General features: G+C 53.2%; 1 protein-coding gene across 6 annotated transcripts in view; it reads left to right on the top strand.

Moving 5' to 3' along the window:
- Positions 1 to 23,120, top strand: part of SCUBE1 (signal peptide, CUB domain and EGF like domain containing 1) — a 145,582-nt gene that overhangs the window by 19,853 nt on the left and 102,609 nt on the right. For 4 of the 6 annotated variants that reach the window (XM_037848437.1, XM_037848438.1, XM_037848440.1 and 1 more), the window contains exon 3: positions 3,070 to 3,198. In XM_037848437.1, coding sequence (XP_037704365.1) covers positions 3,070 to 3,198 — 129 coding nt within the window. Of the gene's footprint in view, positions 1 to 2,047; positions 2,140 to 3,069; positions 3,199 to 18,461; positions 18,590 to 23,120 lie in introns of those variants that run through there. The other 2 variants (XM_037848441.1, XM_037848442.1) reach the window with 2 other exon arrangements.

The raw sequence follows: 23,120 nt of genomic DNA on the forward strand, positions 1-23,120 counted from the left end.
GAATGTTTATATAAATGGAAGGAAGGCAGCTGCATGGATATTTAGATGAATGGATAGATGCATGCATGTTTGGATATAAGGGTAGATATTTGGCTGAATAAGTGGATGGGTGGGTGAGCATTTGTATGGGTGATTGGATGAATGGAAGGATATTTAGATGGATAGGTTTTAGCATGAATAGATAAATGGTAGGATGGCTGGGTTGATATTTACATGGATGGGTTCTGGGGTAACTAATGGATAGATAATGAGTGAGGTAGATGAGTGTTTCGATGGACAGGTGGATGAATGCATCCATGGCTGCCTGGCTGAATATTTGGGTAGGTGCATGGGCGTGTGTTTGGATATGTGTGTGTGTGTGTATGGATGGAGAATGAGTGAAAGGATGGATGGGTAAACAGTGTTTGGATGACTGAGTAATACTTTCTCAGTACACAATGCAACAAGGATGATATAACATGTAGGAAGCACTCTGCCAATGTCATGGGCATTCTAATCCATTAGAAAGGACATGGGCTCTGTAGATTGAAGGACTTTTGTTCTGATCCTTGCCCTACCACTTATTGTGTGATCTTGAACAATCACCTCTCTGCACTTTAGTTTGCTTGACCATTAAATGGAATTTAAAATACCCACTCCAGAGAGTTGCTGTGAGAATTCAAAGGACTGGCGTTTGACTCAGGGGTAGATACCTGCCTATTCCTTCTGAGGTACAGCTGGAGAGAAGGAACTCTTTACCCAAACATGGAATAAATCCTTTCCCTCAGTCTGATTGATCCAACCTAAATCACATGCCTGGAACCAGTCGCAGTTGCTAGTGTCACTTGCTGTTTGGATTACTCTGATTCAGGCTACATCCTCAGAGTTGGGATGGGGTTGGGATGGGCCAGGGACAGGCCAGACTGAGTTTCCTGCTTGAATGAAGGGAAGAAGGGAAAAGTTTGGGGGCTACCAGATCATATCAGGTGAGAGGTGATGCTATGATTGACAGGTAGTGTATAGTGGTGACCACTGGGAAGACCGTAGCCATGTTAAAGGTGTAGTAAAAGCCTGCTGTGGTGGCTGATTAGATGTGAGGGGAAGGATAACACAACTCACTGAAATGGGGAACCCCAGGGAGGTGCAGGTTGGGGAAAGATGGTGAGCTGGCATTGACTTGGGTTGCCTTTGTAGTGTCCAGCAGATCCAGGGGGTGACACAGTGGATTGGTGTGTTTGGGGCTTTGGGGAGAGGTCAGGGCTGCAAACAGAGATTGCGAAGCATCACTTCACGTTTACAACACCCATGTGCCCTTTCAATAAACATAAAAAATTTCTATTCTTCTTTAATGTTATTTAAATTTTCTAAGTGCATTAAATATCATACTTAAAAACCATTCAAATGAGTTTCAGAATTGAATCTGCTTCCCGGACCTGGAGAATGGCTGGAGCAGATAGCCAGTGCAGGCACGACAGGGTGAAGCCGCCTGTCTGCTGCGTGCCTTTGGATGGCTTGCATAGCCTAGACCCTGTACTCTGGTGCCTTTGGTACTGCTGCTATCATTACAGTTTTCCCCTCTGCCGGGCAGTGTCTCTGGCAGGAAAATGTCTTGGTCCAAGGAGCTCACCCCCCCGCGACAGGCATTCTTCCTGGTGAACATTGTGTGTCCCCCGGGTGCAGCTCTGTCCTCTGGACCAGCGTGGAGTGAGCACAGAGCTCAGTGCTTGTCTGCACCGGGTCTCAGGCATTTGCAAGGACGGCCAGGCTTGACCCCCAGTCTCTTCTCTTCACCAGGCTGCCTCCCTCCCAGCTTTTACAGCTAGAGCCTGGCCTCAAACTACCTCTTTGACCTGCTAGTGGTTGGGTCGGCTTCTTCCTACGCATTCGCCCCTCGCTAAGCACTTCCGGTTCCGCTTAGCTGGGGCACTTCCGGTTCGCTATATGCCTGGGGCACTTCCGGTTCGCAGTGGACCTCTTACCCCGGCTTGTTCCTCGGGCCTCTAGAGGCCGAGGCGTGTGTTGGTTGAGATGGGGGAGTGGAGAGGAGGTGTGGGTTTGGAATTTCAGCGGGGAGACTGAAGACCCAGCATGAGCTTTGGCCTCCCTGGCCGCGCTCCCAGAGGGCCGGGCTGCGCCGGGTCTGTTCCCACTTGAACCCAGGTGGGTGACCTTTGGCAAGTTTTTAGCCTCCCTGTGCCTATTTTCTTCTGTCCTTTTATAAAATTGAGAAGGATGAGAGCAGACACTTGACTGAGTTAGTGAGGGAATTGAGGCAGTGTTGCAAGCAGGACAGGGGCAAAGAAGCCTTCCTTGAATGTTAACTGAGGGCGTTTCTGTTATTCTCCGAAGCTTCTCACATCTCTCTGGAGCTCCAGAACTGATAGTCCTTTGGTTCCTGATGGGAAATGTTGAAAAAGAGTTAAAACGGCAAAAAGGGTGACCTTTACAAAAGCTATTGGTCATTGTTTATGAGACAGAAGCCGTTGTTAGAACAAGAAAACTGGAGCAGTAGAAAGTCAGGCTTCAGATGCTGATGTGGAGAGAAATTATATGGAGAAGTGTATAGACTTTCCTTTCATTCCAGGGGTTACATTTTTTGGTGGTTGCCTTTTCTGCCTGTGTGCACAGTTAATTTTAGTCGATGAGCCCTTGCTTTACAAGTAATGTGCCCTCCATCTCTGGGAAGATTTTAGATAGTCAGGATATCCAGTCCTCAGGCATTGGAGATAGGATTCCAACATGCCTATTAATATTAAACTTGAGATGGAGGCCAGTCTGGATTTGTATTTCTCTGGCTTCATGGTGGTGGAAGCTGGATGAAATCATGTATGGAGGGCACAGCCCACTGGCGCATGGCCTATGGCCCTGCTCTGTAAGGAGGAGGCCGACAATCTTTACCTTTGGGGGTGCCAGGATCTTCATCTTTGTAATCCTTGGGTCCCCAGACCCAGCAAGGACTTTAGTAAATACTTGTGAAGTCATCCCCTAACCACTCATGTCCTGATGGCTTCGTTGGGGGTGGGAGTGGGGGTGGGTTATGAGGAACCCCAGGACTCATCCTCTGACACCTGTCGCACCCTCGTTTTGCAGACATTGACGAGTGTGAGAATGACTACTACAATGGGGGCTGTGTCCACGAGTGCATCAACATCCCAGGAAACTACAGGTGCACCTGCTTTGATGGCTTCATGCTAGCTCACGATGGACACAACTGCCTGGGTGAGTGATGCAGCCATGCGGACCTCCGGGCACACCCCGCCTGTTTCCCAGCTCCAGCTCATGGAGTTGGGGCAATGGGAAGGCTGGCCCTTCTTTGGCTTCTTGAGGACTCTTCTGTAACTCCAGATGATGCTCTTGATTCAAATGTTTATTTTAAACCAGTTGTATACAATTTCTAGGAGTAATGCAAGCTTGCTGCATAGAATTGGAAAAATATAGATGAGTAGGGGGAAGTTGAAACCGTTTTAGTTATGCTGGTGTGTTTCCTTTCAGTCTTCTCTCTGTGCCCATCTGTAGTGGTGATCAGATGGGCAGCAGGGTCTCACGTGTTGCTCTCCCTTTACATCACACATTCCATGGGCATTTTTACATGGCCTGTTACCCCTTTGTCATAGTTGCCCCTTCGTGTGGTCAGTGGCTGGACCAGCGGTGGTTCACAGCCTGTGGCAGGAGTGTCTCTCAAAGCAGATGTGCCCATCTTCTGGGCCCTCTTCTACAGCTGGCTGCCAAGAGACCTGGGGCCAGGCAGCTGGAGCCCATGGGGTAAGAGTGTGGGTCTGGCAGGAGCGTGGCCGTGGCTATGTTACTTAATGTCTCCGAGCCTCAGTCCCTCATTGGTGAAGGGAGACAGGTCAGAGCAGCTTGCTCACAGGGCTGTCGTGAGCAGTAACTGAGCTAGTGTCCAGACAGTGCTGAGGAGCATGCCCAGCCTTTGGGGGGGCAGGTGGCAGGTCCAGTAGCTCATAACTGTTACTGTCATGGTGACCTCTGAGCCTTGTCTTCTCCGCTGGAAATAGGATAATTATGCTGCCTGCTTTATCAGGTTGAACTGACTCAGCGGAGGTGAGGTGACTGGTGCTAGTAGGTGCTAACCAGCCAGTAAATGGGTATTATTATTCCTCCAGGTGACCTGGCCGCCCCTTTGTGGCTGACAACTGAGATTGTTTGCTTTCTTTTATTTTTTTTTAAACCATTAGAATCCAGAAATGACTCTGGGCATAAAACTTTTCTTTTTCCTGTTTTCCCAGTTGTTGCCTTAGGAATGTTTCCCAGAAGTGGAACTCCTGGGTCAAAGGATCATTTGGATTTTTTTTTTTTTTTTATGGCTTTCAGTGCAGTGCTGTCTAAAAGGGCTCAACAGACGTCCCATTGTGCCAGCTGGTTGCTGGTGCATGGTAAAGGAAAAAGTTGAGGTCCTGGGGACTCTGGGACTTTTCCTTTTAATGGTCATATTAGCCTTAGATTTCCCCATATGTTTTTGTTTAATGCATATCAGATCTCAGATGAGCTTGTTATGGGAAACAGATCCGTGAACGTTTCTTGCACCCAAAATAAAAATGCTGAAACTGAGGCTGGAGGAGTCCAGGAAGGACCTCCCCTGCATGAGAGGAGGGTAGCGGTGGGCTGACTCCCCAGGAGGGCTCCAAAGAGGAGGTGGCACTGAGCAGGGTCTCCAGAGGCTGGGGAGAAGTTTCCTGGGTGGAGAACCTGAAAAGTTCATTCCTGGGGGCAGTGGGTTACAGCATGTGCACATTGCTGTGGCAGCTCCTCCAGGCCAGCCCGGTGTGCAGGCAGGGTGGCGGGAGGTGGAGCTGCGGAGGTGAGCAGAGCCGTCAATTACATTGTAAAGAATGGAGATTGCGCAGCATTTATCGGACCAGACGCAGGCCAAGTATTGTACGAGTGTTATCTCATTCAATCCTCACAAAAACACAAGTGCTTAGCTTTCCCAGTTGTTTTTCTCTTTTTCCAAATGATAAAGAGTACATTTCATTAACTGATCAGTCAGCAAAGGAAGAGAATGATGTGATGAGCCAACAGTTCCTGTGGGACAACCAGTTAAAAGCAGGTAGTGTGTCACCCAGCGGTCAAAGAGGACAGACCTTGGGAGCTGCCAGTTCTGGGCTCATATCCTGTCTCGGAGGATTATCAGTATGACCTTTGGCCCATCATTTCACCTCTCTGTACCCCAGTTTGCTCAACTGTGAAATGGGATTCATAATCCCTCTCTTGTAGGGTTCTTGGGAGGTTTAAATGAGATCATGTATGTAAAGTGTCTCGGGAGCACTCAAAATGTAATAGGCAGCATTCTCATCACCAACTCCCTGATGAGGTGTATTGAGAGTGGTGGTTTGATGCCTCCGAGTCCTGGTGGGGCTAGAGCCTGCTTTTGTACTCCCTGGGGCGTGTCTGGCACACATGGCTCCCCTTCCAACCACAGCACTCTTAACCTGTGCAGAACCACCTGTTTATAAAGACCCTTGTTCTTGGCTATGGCAGGTACACCAGGTGCCTACAGTGTCCGGCCCCACCAGTCTCCAGACTAAGAGTGGAGTTGGCACAGGCCCTTGGTGCAACAACATTGTTTTCATAACAAATTCTTTTTGCACTGGTTAGTTTAAAAGAACTGGATAAGCCTCCCCAACCACCTCCCTGGACAGATTGCAACTTCATAAGCTCTAAGTTGCACATATGGCAACCAAGAAAAGTCTGTCTGTTGTTCCTCTCCTTTCTGCTGAGGGCAGACCCTCCCTCAGGGCTTTTTTCTTCTCAAGACAAAACTCCAACACTAGAGATGTCAGACTTTGGTTCTGCTGGGCTCCAACCCAGCCTGACTGCATGACTTCAGGGGGTGAGTCTCAGAGCCTCGGCTCCTCCATCTGTAGGATGCTGCGAGAATTACAGCACCCGGTCCAGTGTCAGGACCACAGAGGCTGGACCAATGTTGGCTGAAATAAGTCAGTTTAGAGTCTTCTGGGATTGGAACTTAATGACCTTCACATTCTGGGGCTGCCACTCCTGAGTTGTAGGATTTGGGGCCAGTCATTAAAACCCTCCAAGCCTCAGTTTCCCTCACCACAAAATGGGTCAGTGATCCCTGTCTCTGCGGGTTGATGTAGTTATATATGGAAGTTGGTGGAAAGCCTTGTGTCTAGATGTGACATTCTGGAAGGCACTGGATGTTGTCGCCATGTGCAGAGGTTGCACGCCTGCTGGCTGTGGTCCTCATCTGGCCCCCACGCGCATTTGCTTTATCCTCCCAGTGTGGTTTATTTTAGTATTCTTACTGGATTGTTTGTCACCTTAACAAGCCAGGTGATGTCCCACATAAAAATTGGTATTTGCAGCATCATTCCTGCTTGGCCGTGATCACCTGGCCCCTGACATTTGTGGGACTTGGGCAAGAGTGCAAACAGAAGCCCACATCCCATGTCTAAATATTTAAAAGTCTTTAATGAAGCTCCCTAGCTAGATGGTGTTCTATCTTTGTACATCAAACAAAAATTCCTTCCCAGTGGCCTGGAAGGCCAGGCTTGAATTTAGGCTTCCTGGGCTCCTTGGCATTTTGGGCCAGAAAGTGGTATGGTGGTCAGTGCCTGCCTCCACCCCCCTCTTCCCACCCATGACTCCATCCTGCACCACACCTCTGGACACCTGAAAGCTCAGACTGGCCTTATGCCCCCACAAGCAGCGCTCTTTTGCTACTGCTTGGACCAAGTGTCATCTGTCCTTCCAAGGATAGGCCTGAGGAATGGGACTGCCCAAGCCTTGGAGAAAGGCCCGTGGGCATTTGGCAGGGAATTTTAGGGTCCCAAATACCCAAAATGTGGTCTCGAGGGTTGGGTGTGTGTTCCAGGTACACGTGCCCCCTGAGTTGTGAGTTCAGTCACAGGAGGGGCAGAGCTGAGTCTTCCAGAGTGTGAGTGTGATTCTGGCAGCAACTGGCGGGAGCTGTGCTGCAGCTTCAGCGGTGGTGTGTGCTCATCCCCTTGCCGCAGCCCCCAGCACTCCCTATTGCTCGTGGCTGGTCAGCTTTGGGCCTGCGGATTACCTGTTTGGCCTCTGTATGAGCCGTGTGTGTGCCTCTCGACACACCTCCCAGGGCCTGCCCCAGTGTGTCTGTGGCTGCCAGGGGACAACTGAAGTGTGGAAGCTTCTCTGTTCTCTTGCTTTATGGCCCTTGTTGAGCCTCACCCCCGTCACCCGTCGGCTGGGTTCAGCCTGTTTGCATCTCTCCTGTTGTTTTGTCTCCAGAAGTCTGGGCTGAGAGTTTGACCGGCTGTCACAGTCCTCCCCGGACCTCAGGGAGGATGGCTGGAGTAAAGGTCACCGCCAGCCAGATAAACAGCCCAGTTTGAAGGTGTTCTGAGTTAAGTAGGAGAAATGGGGCTGGTTTGAGGATTTAGTTCTTGTCTGCGCTCTCCCAGTCAAGCCTTGCCTTTTCTTTTGAGTCAACGAGGTTGTTTTCTTGTGGTGAAGGCTGGTCCTGCCGTGTTCTGGCAGGTGGCCAAGCCCAGCCCCCAGGGAGTGAAACCTGCTCTCTATTTGACATCTTTATTGAGGAATTTCTCAAATATAACAGAAAATGACACCATGGAGAATTGAAACCCTGATGAGATCCTTGCTCACCCCCAATGACTGCTTTCAGCATTGTAATTACTTGAAATAGCAGTAGTTCTGTTTGAAAAATATTATTCCAAATTCCACACAATTGGACATAAGACCAATATTTAGGCTAATAGAATAAGGCTTTTTTCTTTTTTTTCATCTTAAATTAAAACCAGCAGTGGATATTTTTTTCCTGTCTCCACAAAGCCAGGCTCCTTTTTCTCTAAAGCCATTAGTTCACTTATCCAGATGTTGGCTTTGACCCCGATCTTTACCTTGACTTACTGAAAACTGAGTCTCTCAAATTGCTTACAATTTGAATCATGAACTTGCTTCTCAGCACTTTTCCCCTGATGAAGAAAAGTCATTTGTAGCCAGATTCAGAAGAAGAGTTGCTTTATTAACCAGATCACTCCACTTCTGTTAGCATTTGTCAAGCACCTACTGTATGCCTGGCCTCATGCTGGGTGGTTGGTAACTCTTGGGTGAGACACGTGGAGTTCAGTTGGACCTGATTGCCCAGGACATCGCACTCACATTCTCACATCTGCCAGCATACGCCATTAGCATCCCCTTCATACAGAAGAGGAAACTGAGGCTCAGGGGTGAAGGTGACTGATGAGAGGTCCCAGGGCCAGTAGGTGGTAGAGCTGGGACCGGAGCCCAGTCTGTGCTTTTGCCGGTTCTAAGCCTGTGATGTTGGGGAGCCGGGGCCCCACCATCCACCTTCTGTTCCCCTGCCCCTGGAACAGTGACAGATCCAGAAGACTGGCTAGGGTCAGAGAGGGGCTCCCTGTTGTGGGGTGTTAGATATATACCCTCGACCCAACACGTAAGTGTGGGAGTGGCTGAAGGCACCCAGAAGTCCCAGCATCTGCCGGCCAGGCTAGGGGGTGTGTGCTAGGGGCCAAGAGTACACCACTTACTCCAGAGAGTTTATTTCAAGGCTGCCTCCTCCCCAAAGCCTGCTCCCCTCCCGTGGCCGACTCGTGTAGGTGCCTTGTGTGGCCTTGGAGTTTCCCTTTGGACCTTGCCTCACTCCCCCTAGCTGCTCCTGTGGCTCCCACCCTTTCACAGCAGCACCCTGGTTCCCCGGGCACCGGCTTACAGCCTCCCCCTCATACTCCCCTTACCGCCCGAGCCCTCTGGCCCAGCCTTCCTTACCCCACCGAGCCCTCCCACACACCCCTCCTGTTCGCACACTGCTGCCTTGTGCCCCTCCCCCAGGGCGCGCCTGGGATGCAGGGCACCCCCATCATTCCAGCCCCAGCCCCAATCTCTCCCTTGCTCCAAGGTCTTCTCTGGCCCAGTCCGCATTGTACTCACCTCCTTGGTAGCTTTGTGTCGTAATTCTCTCTTAGCCCTGAAAGCAGAATTTGCCCTGTGTACCTTTCTGTCTTCCTCCTGGGAGCCTGGTGTGGTATATGGGACATCCCAGGTGCTAAATAAATGTTTGCAGAATGAATGAATAAATGAATTTTTGATGCCTTGTAACCTGTGAAAATGCTCTCACTCGGCAAACCTCGGGGCCGTGCCCTGTCAGAGACGAGGGAGAGCAGCTGGGGCATCCCTGCCAGGCCCCTAGGCCCGTGAGGAAGATGGAAGTAGCCTCCACTTCAGGGGAAGGTAGACAGTACTGTGTGAGCAGGGATGCCGAAGCCTTTCAGCTGGCACCAGTCCATTTATTTATCCAACAAATACGTGGGGGCCCCTGCTGTGTGCCAGGCACAGTTTTAAGTGCTGGTGATGCAGTGCTGAGCAAAATTGTCCTCGTCCCCGTACTGGTGACCTTCCATAGTAGAGGGAAGACTGTAAACAAACATGTAACAGTCATTTTAGGTCAGGTCAAATCCACTGAAAAAATAATATAGCAAAATAATGTGATAGAGAATGCCGGGGAGAAGGGTGACAGCCTTAGATTGGGTAGTATTCCAGGCACCACTGCTGCACAAAAGCTCCCCAAACTTAGTGGCATACACCACCATTTTATTCTGCTTGTGGACTCTGGGTCAAGAATTCAGACACGGTACAGCAGGGACGGCTTCTCTGGGTTCCAAGATGCCGGGGGCAGACTTGACAGCCAGGAGCTGGCATCATCGGGGAACCCCTTCACTCATGTCCAGCAGCTCGTCTCGGTTGTCGGTTGTCCCCTCCCTTGTGGTCTTTCCACATGGGCTGGTGGGCTTCCTCCCGGCGTAGAAACTGGTCCCCAAGAGCTGGTCTCCCTAGAGAACAAGATGGAAGCACACACCGTTTTCACAGTCTAGCCTGGGAAGTGACTTTGACAAAACCCTGTTGGTCACAGCAGTTCCAAAGTTACTGGTCACTCCCAGACTCACTGGGAGGGGACATGGTAAAAACGGGGAAGCCACCATCTGCAGACCTAGGGAAGCTCTTCCTTCCAGGCAGAGAATGGGAGAGTGCAGTGGCCCTGAGCTGGGGACAAGCCAGGTGCATTTGGGAAACAGCCAGAAGGCCTTTGTACCTGGAGGAGACGAGTGGGGCAGGTAGGCAGGGCCAGGTTGTGTGGGGCCTTACAGGTCTTAGTAAGGAATTTGGATTTGATTCCAAATTACCTTGAAAGCCATGGGACATTTTACCTGGTATTGACATGACCCGATTGACATTTTAATTAAAAACAAAACAAAACAGGCTTTCTGGCTGCCAAGTGGAGAACGTGTCAAGAGGGGACTAGTTAGGAGCCCACTGCAGGGGTCCGGGCCCGAGATGTTGGCGGCCTGGTCCAGGGTGGCAGTGGAGGAGCGGTGGGGAGTGGTTGAATTCGGAATATAGTTTGAAAGCTGCGCCAGCAGGACTTGCTGAGGGATTAGACATGAGAGGTGAGGGGAAAGGAGGAATCAGGGCCGACCACCAGGCTTTTGCCTGGAGTATCTGTGGCTCGGCTGCCAGGATGGGATGAGAAGACTGTGGGAGGACACACTGCAGGAGGAGGCCAAGGTGCAGGACCCAGGAGGCTGTTTGGCCAAGTTTAGTTTGAGATGATCAGCAGCCATCCAGATGGAAATGGCGTGTCAGCAGTTGGATGCACAAGCTCAGAAGTCTGCGAAGCCCTCACACAAGGGCACATATGAGCGTCATCAGCTTCCAGGTGCAGTTAAACCCAGAGATCTGCAGGGATATTTGCTAATGGACTTGAATCAGCCACAGAATTCTCTTTCGTTCATTTCATAAAGATTTCATGAGTGCCTGCTCTGTGTCAGGGCCTGGGCTGGGAGGTGGCTATAAAAGGATGGGTGACATAACTGTCTACCCTCAGGAGGCACAGGGACTCAGCCTGCATGGCTGCAGATCCTGGACCCATCCTCACTCACTGTATGACCTTGAGCAGGTCCCTTGGCTTCCCTGAGCATCTGTATCTTCCTCTGTACCATGGGGCTAACGGCAGTGCTTCTTGTCCAGGGAGGGTGCAAAGACCAAAGGGGAAGCTTTGTGACACACGTACCATGCTCCTGGCCTGCAGGAAGGACTCCATGGATGTGAATTAGCTACTTAGCATTTATTGCTAGTGTACAAAGACAGAACACTTAAAAAAAAAAAAAAAAAAAAAAGGCAGATATTTTCCAGACTGGCAAGGCTGCAGGGGCTGAGCCAGGGCCCTGGGCTGCCCACGTGAAGCCCTTTGGCCAGCACCACTCCTTCACAGTCCCTGTTACATGCCTGTCAGGACTCTGCCAAACGAGCCAGTCCTTACACATTAGCTTCTATACTCACCCGTTGACCCTGGGGCCACGGCTGGCACTCAGGCGCCTAATCCCAGCTGTGCCATGAACTGATTTTATGACTTTGCATATGTTCACCTCCTTTCTCAGAACCTCTGTTTTGTTCTCTGCAAAATGGGAGTGAGCCTTATCTAGTAGGATAGATGAGGAGGTGGATGTGCAGGTGAGGCTCAAGGCTGCCAGGTGGAGGGAGAGGAGGAGGAGGGTGGTCGGAGGCTCCTGGCAGGACCCGGCTGTGCAGTGGGAGGAAATCGACGTCGGCGCAGCAGTGGCCACTCTCCCTGCACTGGGCCGCCTGGCCCCTGGCGTGATGAAAGGGCCCGCACCGCCGGGGCCCCTTTGAAGCCGCCCGCCCCCGCGTCCTGGAGGACAGCTGGAGACAATGTGCTGCTTCTCGAAGCCCTGAGGAGTCTCAAGCTGCCTCTGTTTATTTGCCTTTATACTTCAGTGGCCCAAATGTGTTCCTTGCTGGGAAAAAAATGCTGAACATTTTAATGTAAAACTAAACAGCTTCAGACAGGCATATACTCCATAAACACCAATAGTTTGTAAGGTAAACTCGAGAGGTTTCTTCCTGTCCTCCGTATTTGGGCCTCCACCGCCACCCTTTTCCCCATTCTCGGCCGGAAGTCAGGTGACCCCGGCAGCCAAGAAGCAGGATTCACTGTGGAAGTATGAGTCGGACCCTCGCCTGCTGCTCCTTTCCATTTTTTAAAACCGTTAATCTGATGGAAATTTTTTGGCCTGAGAAAAAGAAACACACTGAATGCTCTCGTGCATCTTTATAAACAGGCTTCTTTCTTTTCCCAAATCATTACAAAAATGGAGAGATCCTGGAGCAGGGTGCAGGGCAGTGGACTGATTTAGGCACAAGTGTTTTGGGGACTGGAGGGTCCCCCCCTCCACAGCCCCATGTCCACAGCCAGCTCAGGGTCAGGTGGGGAGTGGGGTGCTTTCAGCCAAGGGGTTGGGGCGGGCGCTGATGTGGCCTATGAGTCGGGCTCTTTGGACCCCTGACTCCTTGGGAGGCCTTGGGTAACTCCCTGCCCCTCTGTGCCTCACTTTCTCTGTCATTGTGAAGTAAAGGGATGAGATTCAATTCATGGTTTTCAGATTTTGTGGAATTTTGTTCATAGCAGCAGAACCTTTTTTTTTTTTCTTTCTTTTTTTTCACACCGAATCTTGCCATGGTGGACTGGTGTGGTTGAAGTGGGCAGGAGGTGGGCGGCACCCAGAGGTCCACTCATGCACAGGGCCCATCCCTCCACTGCAGCCTGCGCCCACCCTGCCCTGCTGGCATGTCACGGTCTTTGGTGACCTGGTGGCATGGCACTCATAGCATCTGTTGCTGGGAAACAGTGGCCAAGCTCTTTTCTGTCCTCCTGGTCTCTGCAAGATGGGTCTCTGTCTCCCTCTCTCGTTTCTCAGAACTGTCATCTCCCACTCCAGCATGGTGAACAATTTTCATTTCCTTCCTCTGGACTGTCCAGCCTGAATCACCCTTCCCCATCCTCGTATGTAACCCCATGTCTGGTTGACACCTCCTTGTCCCTCGGGACTCAGACATCAGCCCTTGAGAGAGCCTGCCCTGGGCCGTCAGGTTTACTCGTCTGTCCCCTGGGTGCCTCAGCCCCAGCCCTTCCCTCTGACTTAGCACCGAGCCCCCGGGACTGTCACTGTGTGTTTCAGGTGGATGTCCCGTACTTCCTGGGGACTTCCTAGAGGGGTGTGCTCAGGACTGATTTCTCTCTGTCCCTGGGGCCTCAAGGGGGCAGGCCTAGAGTAGGTTCATTTCCATGATGGAGGGCTGGGCAGGAAGCTGGGTTGGGGCCAAATGTTTGATTCTCACTCTCAGGAGGAGCATGACTTGATGTGGTGAATGAGCACCTCGTGTCCTCCACCTGGGTCAGGGGAAAAGGTCTCAAGACTGGGTGGGCGTGTTTGGATGTGCTTGGAAGGTCTCCTCACAGCCTGTGTCACTCCAGCTTCCAGCAGCTAGCCAATCCCTCACAACCCCCCAAATCCACGTCTCCATGCCAGACTCCAGCTCTCTGTTCCTGACAAGGTGAGAGTGTGGGCTTGGGAATCACACTCGTTGGGCCTTGCCTCCTGGCTCCGTTCCTCACTGCTTCTTGCCTTTCTCACCTGGGAGGGGGCATGGCGATGCCCTGGGAGTGTGGTTGGGGACCAAGGCGAGGTGGCATAGGTGAGAAGTGACACCTGGCAGGCACTCGGGAGCATCTGCGGCCTCCCCCCAACCCCCAGCTGGGTTTCAGTTGGTGGTTCGAGGGATAAGCCCTGCTCTGTTGCAGGCGGAGTGTGCCAAGACCATAAACAGCAAAGGAAAACACCCGATCGAGGAGGGCAGGCCCGGCAAGCAGACACTCTCCTTCATTTGGTCTTGTTTGCAATCCGTTTGCCAAGGGCTTGATCAGAATTCTGAGAAATAAACAAAAGCTAAGTGTCTTCTGAAGGCCCTTTAAAAATACCCTACTGCCAAAACATAGGCCACCAAACCAGACATTGCGCCGCACTCCTAAAAGGGGCATTATCAACAAATAAGGGTGTCCCAGAGTCTCCAGTCCAGCCCTCCCTTTGCCGGCAGCTTTGCTTATTTTGGAGCCACCTGGACCCTGGGTGGTGTTTGGGGTCACCCTGGATGTTTGCTGGGCCTGGCTGTGTCTGGGCAGATGCTGCAGCACCAGCAGGACAGGCCTTGGCTGTTTAGGGTGGCCATCAGCCAGCCCTGTGCATCGGCCTGTCCCAGCACCCCTCCCTGTCACCTACCGTGTCCCAACCGCATGCAGCTGGAAATAGAGTGGCTGGCAGTGATGCCTGGCACCTGGCTGGCACATGGTGTTTGTGGGAAGTGGGCAGCAGCAGCCACCCGGCTGGTTGGTCTGGGGTCTTGAATAACCTCCCAGGGGTTACCTAAGCAGACCCTCCCCTCCCCAGTTCATCTGCTGGCTGCCACGGGATCATCTGGGACTTGCTGTTGGCACAGGCCCCCTGAGTGGGATCTCCCTGGAGCCCCTGTTGCTGTCAGTGGGTCTGGCTTCCTCAGCCTGGCAGCTGGCCCCCGTGACCCAGTCCCTGCCAGCCACCCCATCTCTCGCTCCTCCTCACACTCCAGCATGCTGAGAACTCTGCCTGTCCGGGCCCCCCGTGCCCTCTGTGCCTTTGCTCACGCGGCCCCCGTGCCTGGATGACCCTCCCCCTGGTTGGTCTCGACTGTTCCAGTTCTTCCTGCGTGCACACACACACGCACCAGCCCTCCCAGGCAGAAGGACGCGCTCCCAGTCTGTGCTCCCATCAGCCTCCGCACCTCTGTGCTGGTACCAAGAGGATTACAGTGCTCCTCCCAGAGAGGTGAAAGTGGCTGTTTACTTATCCATCTTCTACACATGTAATAATTATACAGAAACACTCAGGGAAATCAATAGAAAAGACAGAAAAAATTCTTCCATTATCTTGCCACCGCAACAAATCAACAGTTTTCACGATTTGATGTTCTTGCCCAATATTGCCTCGTCTGTAGACTTTATATGGTTATAACCACTGCACTGATGTTTGTAGGCTGCCTTCCCCCGGTGTTCCATGAGGAACATTTTTCCCTGTTGATTCTTAATCCCAGAGCCAAGATGTGGGGATTGATGAAAGTCCAGGGTGTGGGACTGGTGAGAGCAGCTGCCGCTGCTGTGTCCTTCTGGTTGGGACAACAGAAATGCCCAGGAGAAGCTATGTGTGCAGGAAGGCTGTCTCATTCGGGAGCGCCGAGCGGGCTAAACACTCCTCAGGTCAGGGGCCTGGCCCTGTACCCCTGCAAGTGGGAGCACATCAGGGTGTCACCCCTTGACTGCACCTTGGACATGCCACCACTCAAGTCTGGCCCCCAGCCCTGCCTGCCCACAGCTGCCAAGGCCCTACCTGCTGCCCCAGGCTTACCTCATGCGCACTTCTCACACACAGGTGCACAAACACGTGCACACATATTGAATGCATGCACGCACATGGACGACTGCGTCATCTCACCACCAAACCCGCCTTCCCCACACCTGCTTCCTCTCTGCGAGCCCTCGCGGTGCCTTTCTCAGGTCACTCTTCTCTTCCTTCAGAGCTGACCTCCATCAGTAGCTGATGGGTGCCGGCATGCCGAAGCCCTTACTCCCTGCCCCCTGAAGGGCAGCTCCCTGAGGGCAGGTGGGGCCTCTTGGTCACAGCTTATGCTCTGCCCCTAGCACAGGGCCTTGCACCCTTGTGGAGTGGATGAACAAGCACCCATGGCTGATCGTGGAGGCCTCTGCAGGAGGAAGTCACTACAGGAAAGATGATTTCAGTTGAGACAACACACACTCGAGGGCTGGGAAATCCATGAACTTGTGCAGATTAACTGGGGAGTAATGGGAGTAAAAGGCTCCTGGTGTTTGTGTCAGGGATCCCAGTGCTGGGAACTGACCTGGAGGAAATAATCTCTGCAGTGAAGAGGCGGTAGCTGCCCGCAGGCGTCCATTGCAGGGCTGGAGCCGAAACAGCTGCAGCAAGGGGAGAGCAGAGGAGGTTAGCTGCTGGCAGGACAAGCAGAAAGTGAGAAGGATGACCGGGACTGAGCTGTAGCGTGGCAGAAATAAGGCTCACATATAGGATGACTCATCACAATTTATGAGAAAATAAGCGCATGAAACAAGACAGAAAACAGATGCTCATAATTGTGGTTGTACCTAGATTTTAGGATTTGGGGTTTTTTTTTCTCTATTTTTCACAATTCCTCATGAGTTCAAAATTTTAAATAATAAAACAATTCTACTGGGCGGGTGCTAGGGAGCCATGGTAGGTTCTTGAGGAGAGGAATGCCACAGGTAAGAAGTGGCCACATACTTGGACTGGAAAGGATGGAGCTGGCTGTGGGGAGGCAGTGACATTTTCTCCCGTTCTTCAGCCAAGCTCCAGTGCCCCCTTTCTCGTGAAATTCCCTGATGCCCTTCCTCAGCCTTCCACCCCTGACCTCTGTTGTCTGGACAGTGTTTTTCAGTCCTGCCTGTGGCCGCCCACTCCACCCTAAGCCTGACAACGAGGGACTGCTGAGTGCAGGAAGGAGCCAGCCGGCTCGCAGCGGGCCTGGTCAGGGGCCACCCTGGCAAACGGGCTGGGTGCCACATGCTGGGGGCTCAGGTCACACAGAGCTCTCGGGTGGGGACTGGGCAGTGGAGGGAAGGAGGACGACAAGGAGCACCCACCCAGCTCCCGCAGCAGCCTGCCAAGCCGAAGACCTGGAGTTTATTCTCAGCACCTTTGGAAAGAGAAAGAAAATGCTGAGTTTAATTGGGAAGAATTAAAGCGTGAGAGTTCAGAATTCCAGGCAGTGCCAAGGCTGGAAAATTTATGCTGAGAGTAAGTCAAGTTAATTGGCCGGAGTCGGGCAAAGTGGACAGCCAGAGGCGCCTGAGGGGCCTGGGCCCTCTGTGGTTGGAGGGGCGTTTTCACGGGGGCCTGACCCCCGGGCCCTAGCCCTCGGCGGTAATCACGTCCAGCTGTGCCTGGTTTCTTTCCAGGCTGTTCCCTCAGAATCCTGTCAGAGCGTTTCCTCTTCGCTTCTTCGAGCTTCTTTCTTGCTTTGGTTCATGATTTGTTTGTTTGGTTTTTCTCCCTTTCCAGCCCTCCATTCTCATCCCCATCAAAAGAAATGTTAAAAAGCTCTAGTGCCTCCCACAGATGCGGGCCCGGATCACATTCACAGCTGGGCGGTCGGAGGTGAGGGCGGGGGGATGAAAGGGCCCCAGTTTCCTTCCTGGCTCTGTCACTCGTCGCGGGGCCGTGGGCAGGCCACTCAGCCTCTCTGAGCTCCTGGTTACACATCTGCTGCTGTCCTGGGCTGTGGCACGGTTAAATGAGACCATGTCAGAGGGTGCCTGGCGCAGAGCAGGGGCTCGAGAGACGGGGCTCCCCTTCACCCTGCTGTAGCCCTGCTCCTGCCTTGCTTTAGAGATGAATGGTGAGGAGCGGGTCTTGCCTTAGGAGGTACAGACAAAGGTCAATGAACTGTAACTCGAGAGGGGATCCCACTGTCTTACCAAACCCCTCTCCTCTCCACCCTGCTTCCTGGTTAGAGTGTCGTGTCTTTAGTATAAGGCTTGGGTCCTTTTGCCAGAGAAGACACTCAGAAGGAGTGAGCTGCACTCACTGAGGCCCGCCGTGTGAGCTTATTTGTTCGTTGAATGACATGGCACTGAAGCTCCAGCCCTTCTGTCTCTCGATCTTTACTATCTCCCCACAAGAGCACCCCAGCAGGGCCGTGCTTGCCTCCATAGCGGGGCGCTCCCCCTCAGCAAGGAGAAGGCTGTCAGGCAAGCCCAGCTCTCCTCTTGACCAACCTTCCCTCACGTCTCTGGAGGTGCTGATGGCCTCTGCCCTCTCGGCCTTCACCCACCCCATCACAGCTGGAGCTGCCTTCCCTGACTGCCTCCTAGAATCCCAGGGCTCCCCGGGCAGCCCTCCAGGATGGAGATGGCTCCACTGGCCACACAGCTCAGCCCTGATAGGCAAGGCGGCAAGGCCTCGGCCAGGGCCGCCAGATGCCCAAGCCAGAAGCGCCGTTCCCCAGCCACGTTCCAGTGCTTCTCCGTTTGTTGTTCACCCACAGCCTGCAGACACACAGTGTGCCCCGTGCACTGTGCAGAGCCCTGGGCCACAGATGTGCTCAAGACAGACATGGCCCCAGTTCCCAGAACCTTGGATTCTCTGGGGAGAGACAGAAACACAGTAAAAGAAAATACCAGGTAGATGCAACTTCTTTGGAGGAATGAGGATGGGGCGACGTGATGGAGTGACTTGGGGCTGCTCCAGGTTGGCGGGTGGGGAGTGCTTCTCTCAGGAGTGGCATCTGAGCCAAGGAGAAGCCACCAGCCGTGGAAGCTTTGGACAGAATGTTCCAGGCAGAGGAACAAGGCAAAGTCCTGAGATGGGAACAAGGTAGCCACGGTCAGGGACAGCGAGGACACCAGTGTGCTCGGGGTTGGACGAGCAAGGAGGAGGCTGGTGAGGGGTGTGGGCGGGGCAGCGGGCAGGGGCAGGTCGCAGAGGCCTGGTCAGCCGGGGAAGGGAGCTTGCTTTTTTTCCTTGGCAAGCAGGGCAGTGTGGGAGGCTTTCAAGCAGGGACATGGCCTGGCTGGTTGGCATTTTCAGAGGTTGCTGAGTGGAGAATGGAAGCTATTGCAGTGATCCAGCCTGAGATGATGGTGTTTGGAGCCGGCAATCCTGGGATGCAGGTGGGGAGATGGGTTCATGCTTGGGCTTTATTTTGCAGCTGACAGGTCTGGACCCACTAACAGATTAGACATGGGTTCAGAGAAAAAGGCTTCAAGACTGACTGCCACATGTTTTGGCTGAAGTGACTGGGGCTTGCTCCTTGTGTTGAAATGCGACAGCCTGAAGGTAGGGCCATGGTTCGTTTTGTTCTGCTTTGTGTTTGTGGGAGGTGGACCTGAGAGTGCAGTTGGGCCTTGCTAGGTTTGTCCTGCCTGTTGGACTTCTAAGTGGAGGCGCTGAGTCAGCCAGGCAAGTTAGGAGAGCAGTGGAGCAGGCAGGCCCAGAGGTGGGGTTCAGGCAGCATTGGTGAGTGGGTGGGCGGGAAAGCCAGGGAGGGTGAAATCACCCCAGCGGGTGCATCACTCACCTAGCCCCACATCTGCATTGTGCTCAGTGTGTAGTTCTGAATGCCCAAGGCCACCTTAAAAGGAGAAAGTATTTGCAAATCATGTCTAATAAGGATCTGGTATCCAGAATATATAAGGAACACTTGTAATTTAATAATGAAAAGATATAATCCAATTTAAAAATAGGCAAAGGATCTGAATAGACATTTCTTCAAAGAAGATATACAAATGGCCAGTAAGCACACATGAAAAGAAGCTCAACATCGTTAGGCATTAGAGAAATGTAAATCAAAATCACACTGAAATGCCGCTTCACACCCACTAAAATGGATATAATCAAATAGAAAATAAGTGTTGTGAGGATGTGGAGAAATTGGAGCACTCATGAATTGCTTGTGGGAATAGAAAATGGGACAACCGCTGTGGAAAACAGTTTGGCAGTTCCTCAAAAAGTTAAATATAGATTTACCATATGACCCAGCCATCCCACTGCTAGGTATATACCCAGGAGAATGCAAAACACAAGATCACACAAAAGCTTGTCTACAAGTGCTCCTAGCAGCATTATTCACAATAGCCATAAGTAGAAACAAAACCCAAGGTACTCCATCCAGTCCATGGAATGTTATTCAGCTCCATGAAGGAATGGAGTGCTGGTACATGCTACCACATGCATGAACCTTGAGGACGTCATGCTAAGTCAAAGAAGCTAGTCACCAAAGGAAGATATTGTGTGATTCCATTTATATAAATGTCCAGAATAGGCAAATACATGAGACAGACGCAAGTCTGTGGTTGGGACTAACTGCTAATGGTACGGGGTTTCTTTTGGGGGGATAGGAATGTGCTGCAATAAGTAGTGATGGGTGCACAGAAGTGAATATACTGAAAACCAGTCGTGTGCATTTGAAAATGGTGTCTTCTACATTGTATGAATTATTTATCAATTTAAAAAAAGTGAGTGGAGGAAAACTAAAGAGGTGGCATATGCAGAGCATGAGAGGCTATGGCCTGTCCCACAGCCCAAGCAGACCCCACTCCTGGCACTGAGTCCAGACCTGGGCCAACTCGCACCACCTGGCAGGCCCCAACCCAGGGCCCAGGCAGCGAGCAGCCCGAGCCTCCGTCAGGGAGGAAACAGGTGAAGGAGCTGAAGCTGCTGTGCTTGGAGACCAGGGGCTAAGGCGGGGCTTAAACGCTCCCTCCCGATGTGGCTTGCTGTCATTTTTCCAAGGTGGAAGGACATCGCCATCCCTCAGCACACTCGTGTCCGTGGCCTCCCGAGGCCCTGGCAGCAGTGCTCTTCAGCAACTGCACACATCCGCTGAGGCCTTCCGTGCTTTGCCTCTCCTAACAACCTCACGAGCCAGGTGTGCTATGGCCCAAAAGGGCTCAGAGGCCTGCCCAAGGTCACCGCAAGTTTCTCCCTAAATCTCGTCCCCATCTGGTGTGACTCACGGGGCAAGGACCAGAACCGCGGGTGGTGGTCACAGGGACCCCTGAGGATAGCTGTAAGGAAGAACAGTCAGAAGCCTGAGCCAGGAGCAAACGCCCCGTCCTTAGAGATGTTCAGGCAGCTCTGGTCAGCCATCGGTTGGGGGCTGTAGGACAGAGGCCTGAATTGGAAGGTGGGGCTCAGATGACAGATGACACGGGTACCAGACCCTGAAGGCCAGGAGGCTTCCACAGAGCTCCAGCCTCTTCTGGGCTGGCTCCTCGGGTCTGCCAAGGCCCGGAGGCCCCCGCCTGGACATGAGCGTGGAGCTTGCTGATCTGCACAGTGTGTCCCCATCTAGACATGACTTTACAACACATGTGCCTCATCTCCCAACTCTGAGCTTGGACTCAGGCCCAGCCTGAGGGGCTCCATCAGGCAGGGGCACAGAAGGTGGCCCCGTATCTGCAGCACACAGCTAGCCTGCTGGGGAATCGGAGCCCCAGGGATGGCCCAAGCTGTTGCCCAGCCCAGGAACCAGCGGGGTCCTGGGAGGCTCCATCATACCTCCTGCCTGCCTGTGCCAGCACCTCTGATGGCTCAGGGAGAATTTTGAAATTGGCAGGCCCCAAGCCTCCAAGCTCTTAAGACCCATGTGTATTTTACCCGAAATCTAATCCATATGGTTCTCATTTATTTACACTTAACTCATCAAATGCAATTTTGCAAGAGCCGTTTGATAGCCAGGAAGCTTTTCTGCCTAAGCCTGCCTGTGAGAGGAGCCAGGGAGCACTGGGGCCTTGGCCCTCAGAACCAGGGGGCCTCTGTCTGTGTTGGAGGTCAAGTTCGGTTCCTAAGGTGGGCCAGTGCCTCTGCCCATCTCCTGAGCCCTCAGTGGGAGCTGCAACACTGGAGCCCAGCACAGGGCCTGACACACAGTAGGTTCCCAGCAGCCATGGAAACCATGGGTTGAGTCCAGGCAGAACACAGAGTCTCTGTTTCAAGTCATAAAACCTTCATGGGAAACACAAAGCAACCAAAGCTGGATCCAGAAGTAATTTTTAGTTATTATAAATAACTGCAAACCTGGATTCTTGATCCAAAGTAGGACAAACAGCCAGCTAAGAATAAAACCAACATCAGCACCTTGGGCCAAGAAGCAACCCTCAGGGGCAAACCCCAGTCCTGCTTGCAGAGGCCTTTTGGCCGCAGACTGGTCTAGAGCCTCTTGGCATCGCTCTAAGAACAGCCACGTCACTCGCAGTATATGGGCCTCACCCCAGATAGAAGCCTCAGCCACCGGCTTGGGGTGGGAGGGGGCATCTGCGGGCCCCGGAGGGTCAAGGAGGAGGTGGGGGCTCCCAAGGGACCCTGCTGGGACTCGCTCCTCTGGGATCAGACTAGAGTCATCACAGGGGCCACTGCCCCCGGAGAAGGGATTGAGAGGGGGAGGCGGAGCCCTGAAAGCCAGGAGGGGATGCAACCCACACCTGTAGAGAAGGCTCAGCACCAACCCAAGGCTGTGGGCATGGGGCAGAGGTGGGCCGGATCCAGTGCTGAGGACAAGCCAGCAGGCCTTGGTGACTGCACAGATGGAGACAGGGACTTCAAGGAGAAGCCGCTGCTCGGGTCTGGGGGACCAGGGGACCGGGTGGGGATAGGGCCAGACACTGCGGGGAGCATGGCCCCTCCTCCCCGTCCCCCCCCCCCCCCCGCCTTCCTCCTCCCACAGATGCTGGCCCAACAAATGCGTGCTCACTGCTCACTGCGTCCTCTGCTGGGCCTCGGGCTGGGGAGCAGAGAGGGTGCAGACTCGGCCCCATTCTCCAAGGAATGAAGGCCCTCTTTTATCCTGGACCCCTTCCAATGGTCTGTTTCTGAGGGTGCCTCCCACCCCACCAGCCAGGACCCCCTGGAGCAGGGACCATCCTGGTTCGGCCTCCTCTCGCTTCCCAGCACCTCTGCCTGCCTCCCCCACCCCAGTCAGAAGGTGCGTTTGTGTGTCACCGGGGGGCACCCTCACCCAGCTGGCTTGGGCTGGTGCAGGCAGCTGAGAGGAAGGCCCTGCCGCAGGCTTGCAGGGTTCAGGCCTCTGGGGGCCCCTCTGCCCATGGCATCCTTCAGTTCTCCTATTGCCAATTGAAAGGGTTTCCCCAAGCAGAGCCCCCAGCTTCCTCTCTGCTTTGTAGCTAAGTCCTGACCCCTTGCTGAGGCGCTGCTGCCTTCTGGGCACATTGAGCCCTGGCCATGATAAAGACAAAAGACCGGGAGCTGCCAGCAGGTGACTCCAGGTGACTCCCGGCCCTCACTCCGCATGGGCCCCACCCCAGCCCCAGGCCATGGTGGTTTGGTGATTGGTCTGGCTTGTCGGGCTGCACAGATGTGTTCCCCAAGGACTGTCCCTGCTGCCAGCTGGACTGGTGGAATGGGGGCGGGGGCACCCAGACAGGGCTGGGATTGGTGAGAACACGGGCTGGGGACCATGGTCAAGGGGCACGTCACACGGGGGTGCACAGGTGGGTGGCTCCCAGCGGTGACACGTGAAGGACACTGAGCGACCGCTGCCCAGCCAGGCTGTCACCTCTGTGTTGTGGCCTGGGTCTCCCACGCCTCCTTAGCTCGGCCTTTTCCCTGGCCACTTCCCAGCACTACCCACCTGCCCGAGTGGCCCCAGCCTTCCGCTGTGTGTGCCCTCCCCCCACGAGCCCA

Source organism: Choloepus didactylus, chromosome 8, assembly GCF_015220235.1.
Source record: "Choloepus didactylus isolate mChoDid1 chromosome 8, mChoDid1.pri, whole genome shotgun sequence".
NCBI classification, from domain to species: Eukaryota; Metazoa; Chordata; class Mammalia; order Pilosa; family Megalonychidae; genus Choloepus; species Choloepus didactylus.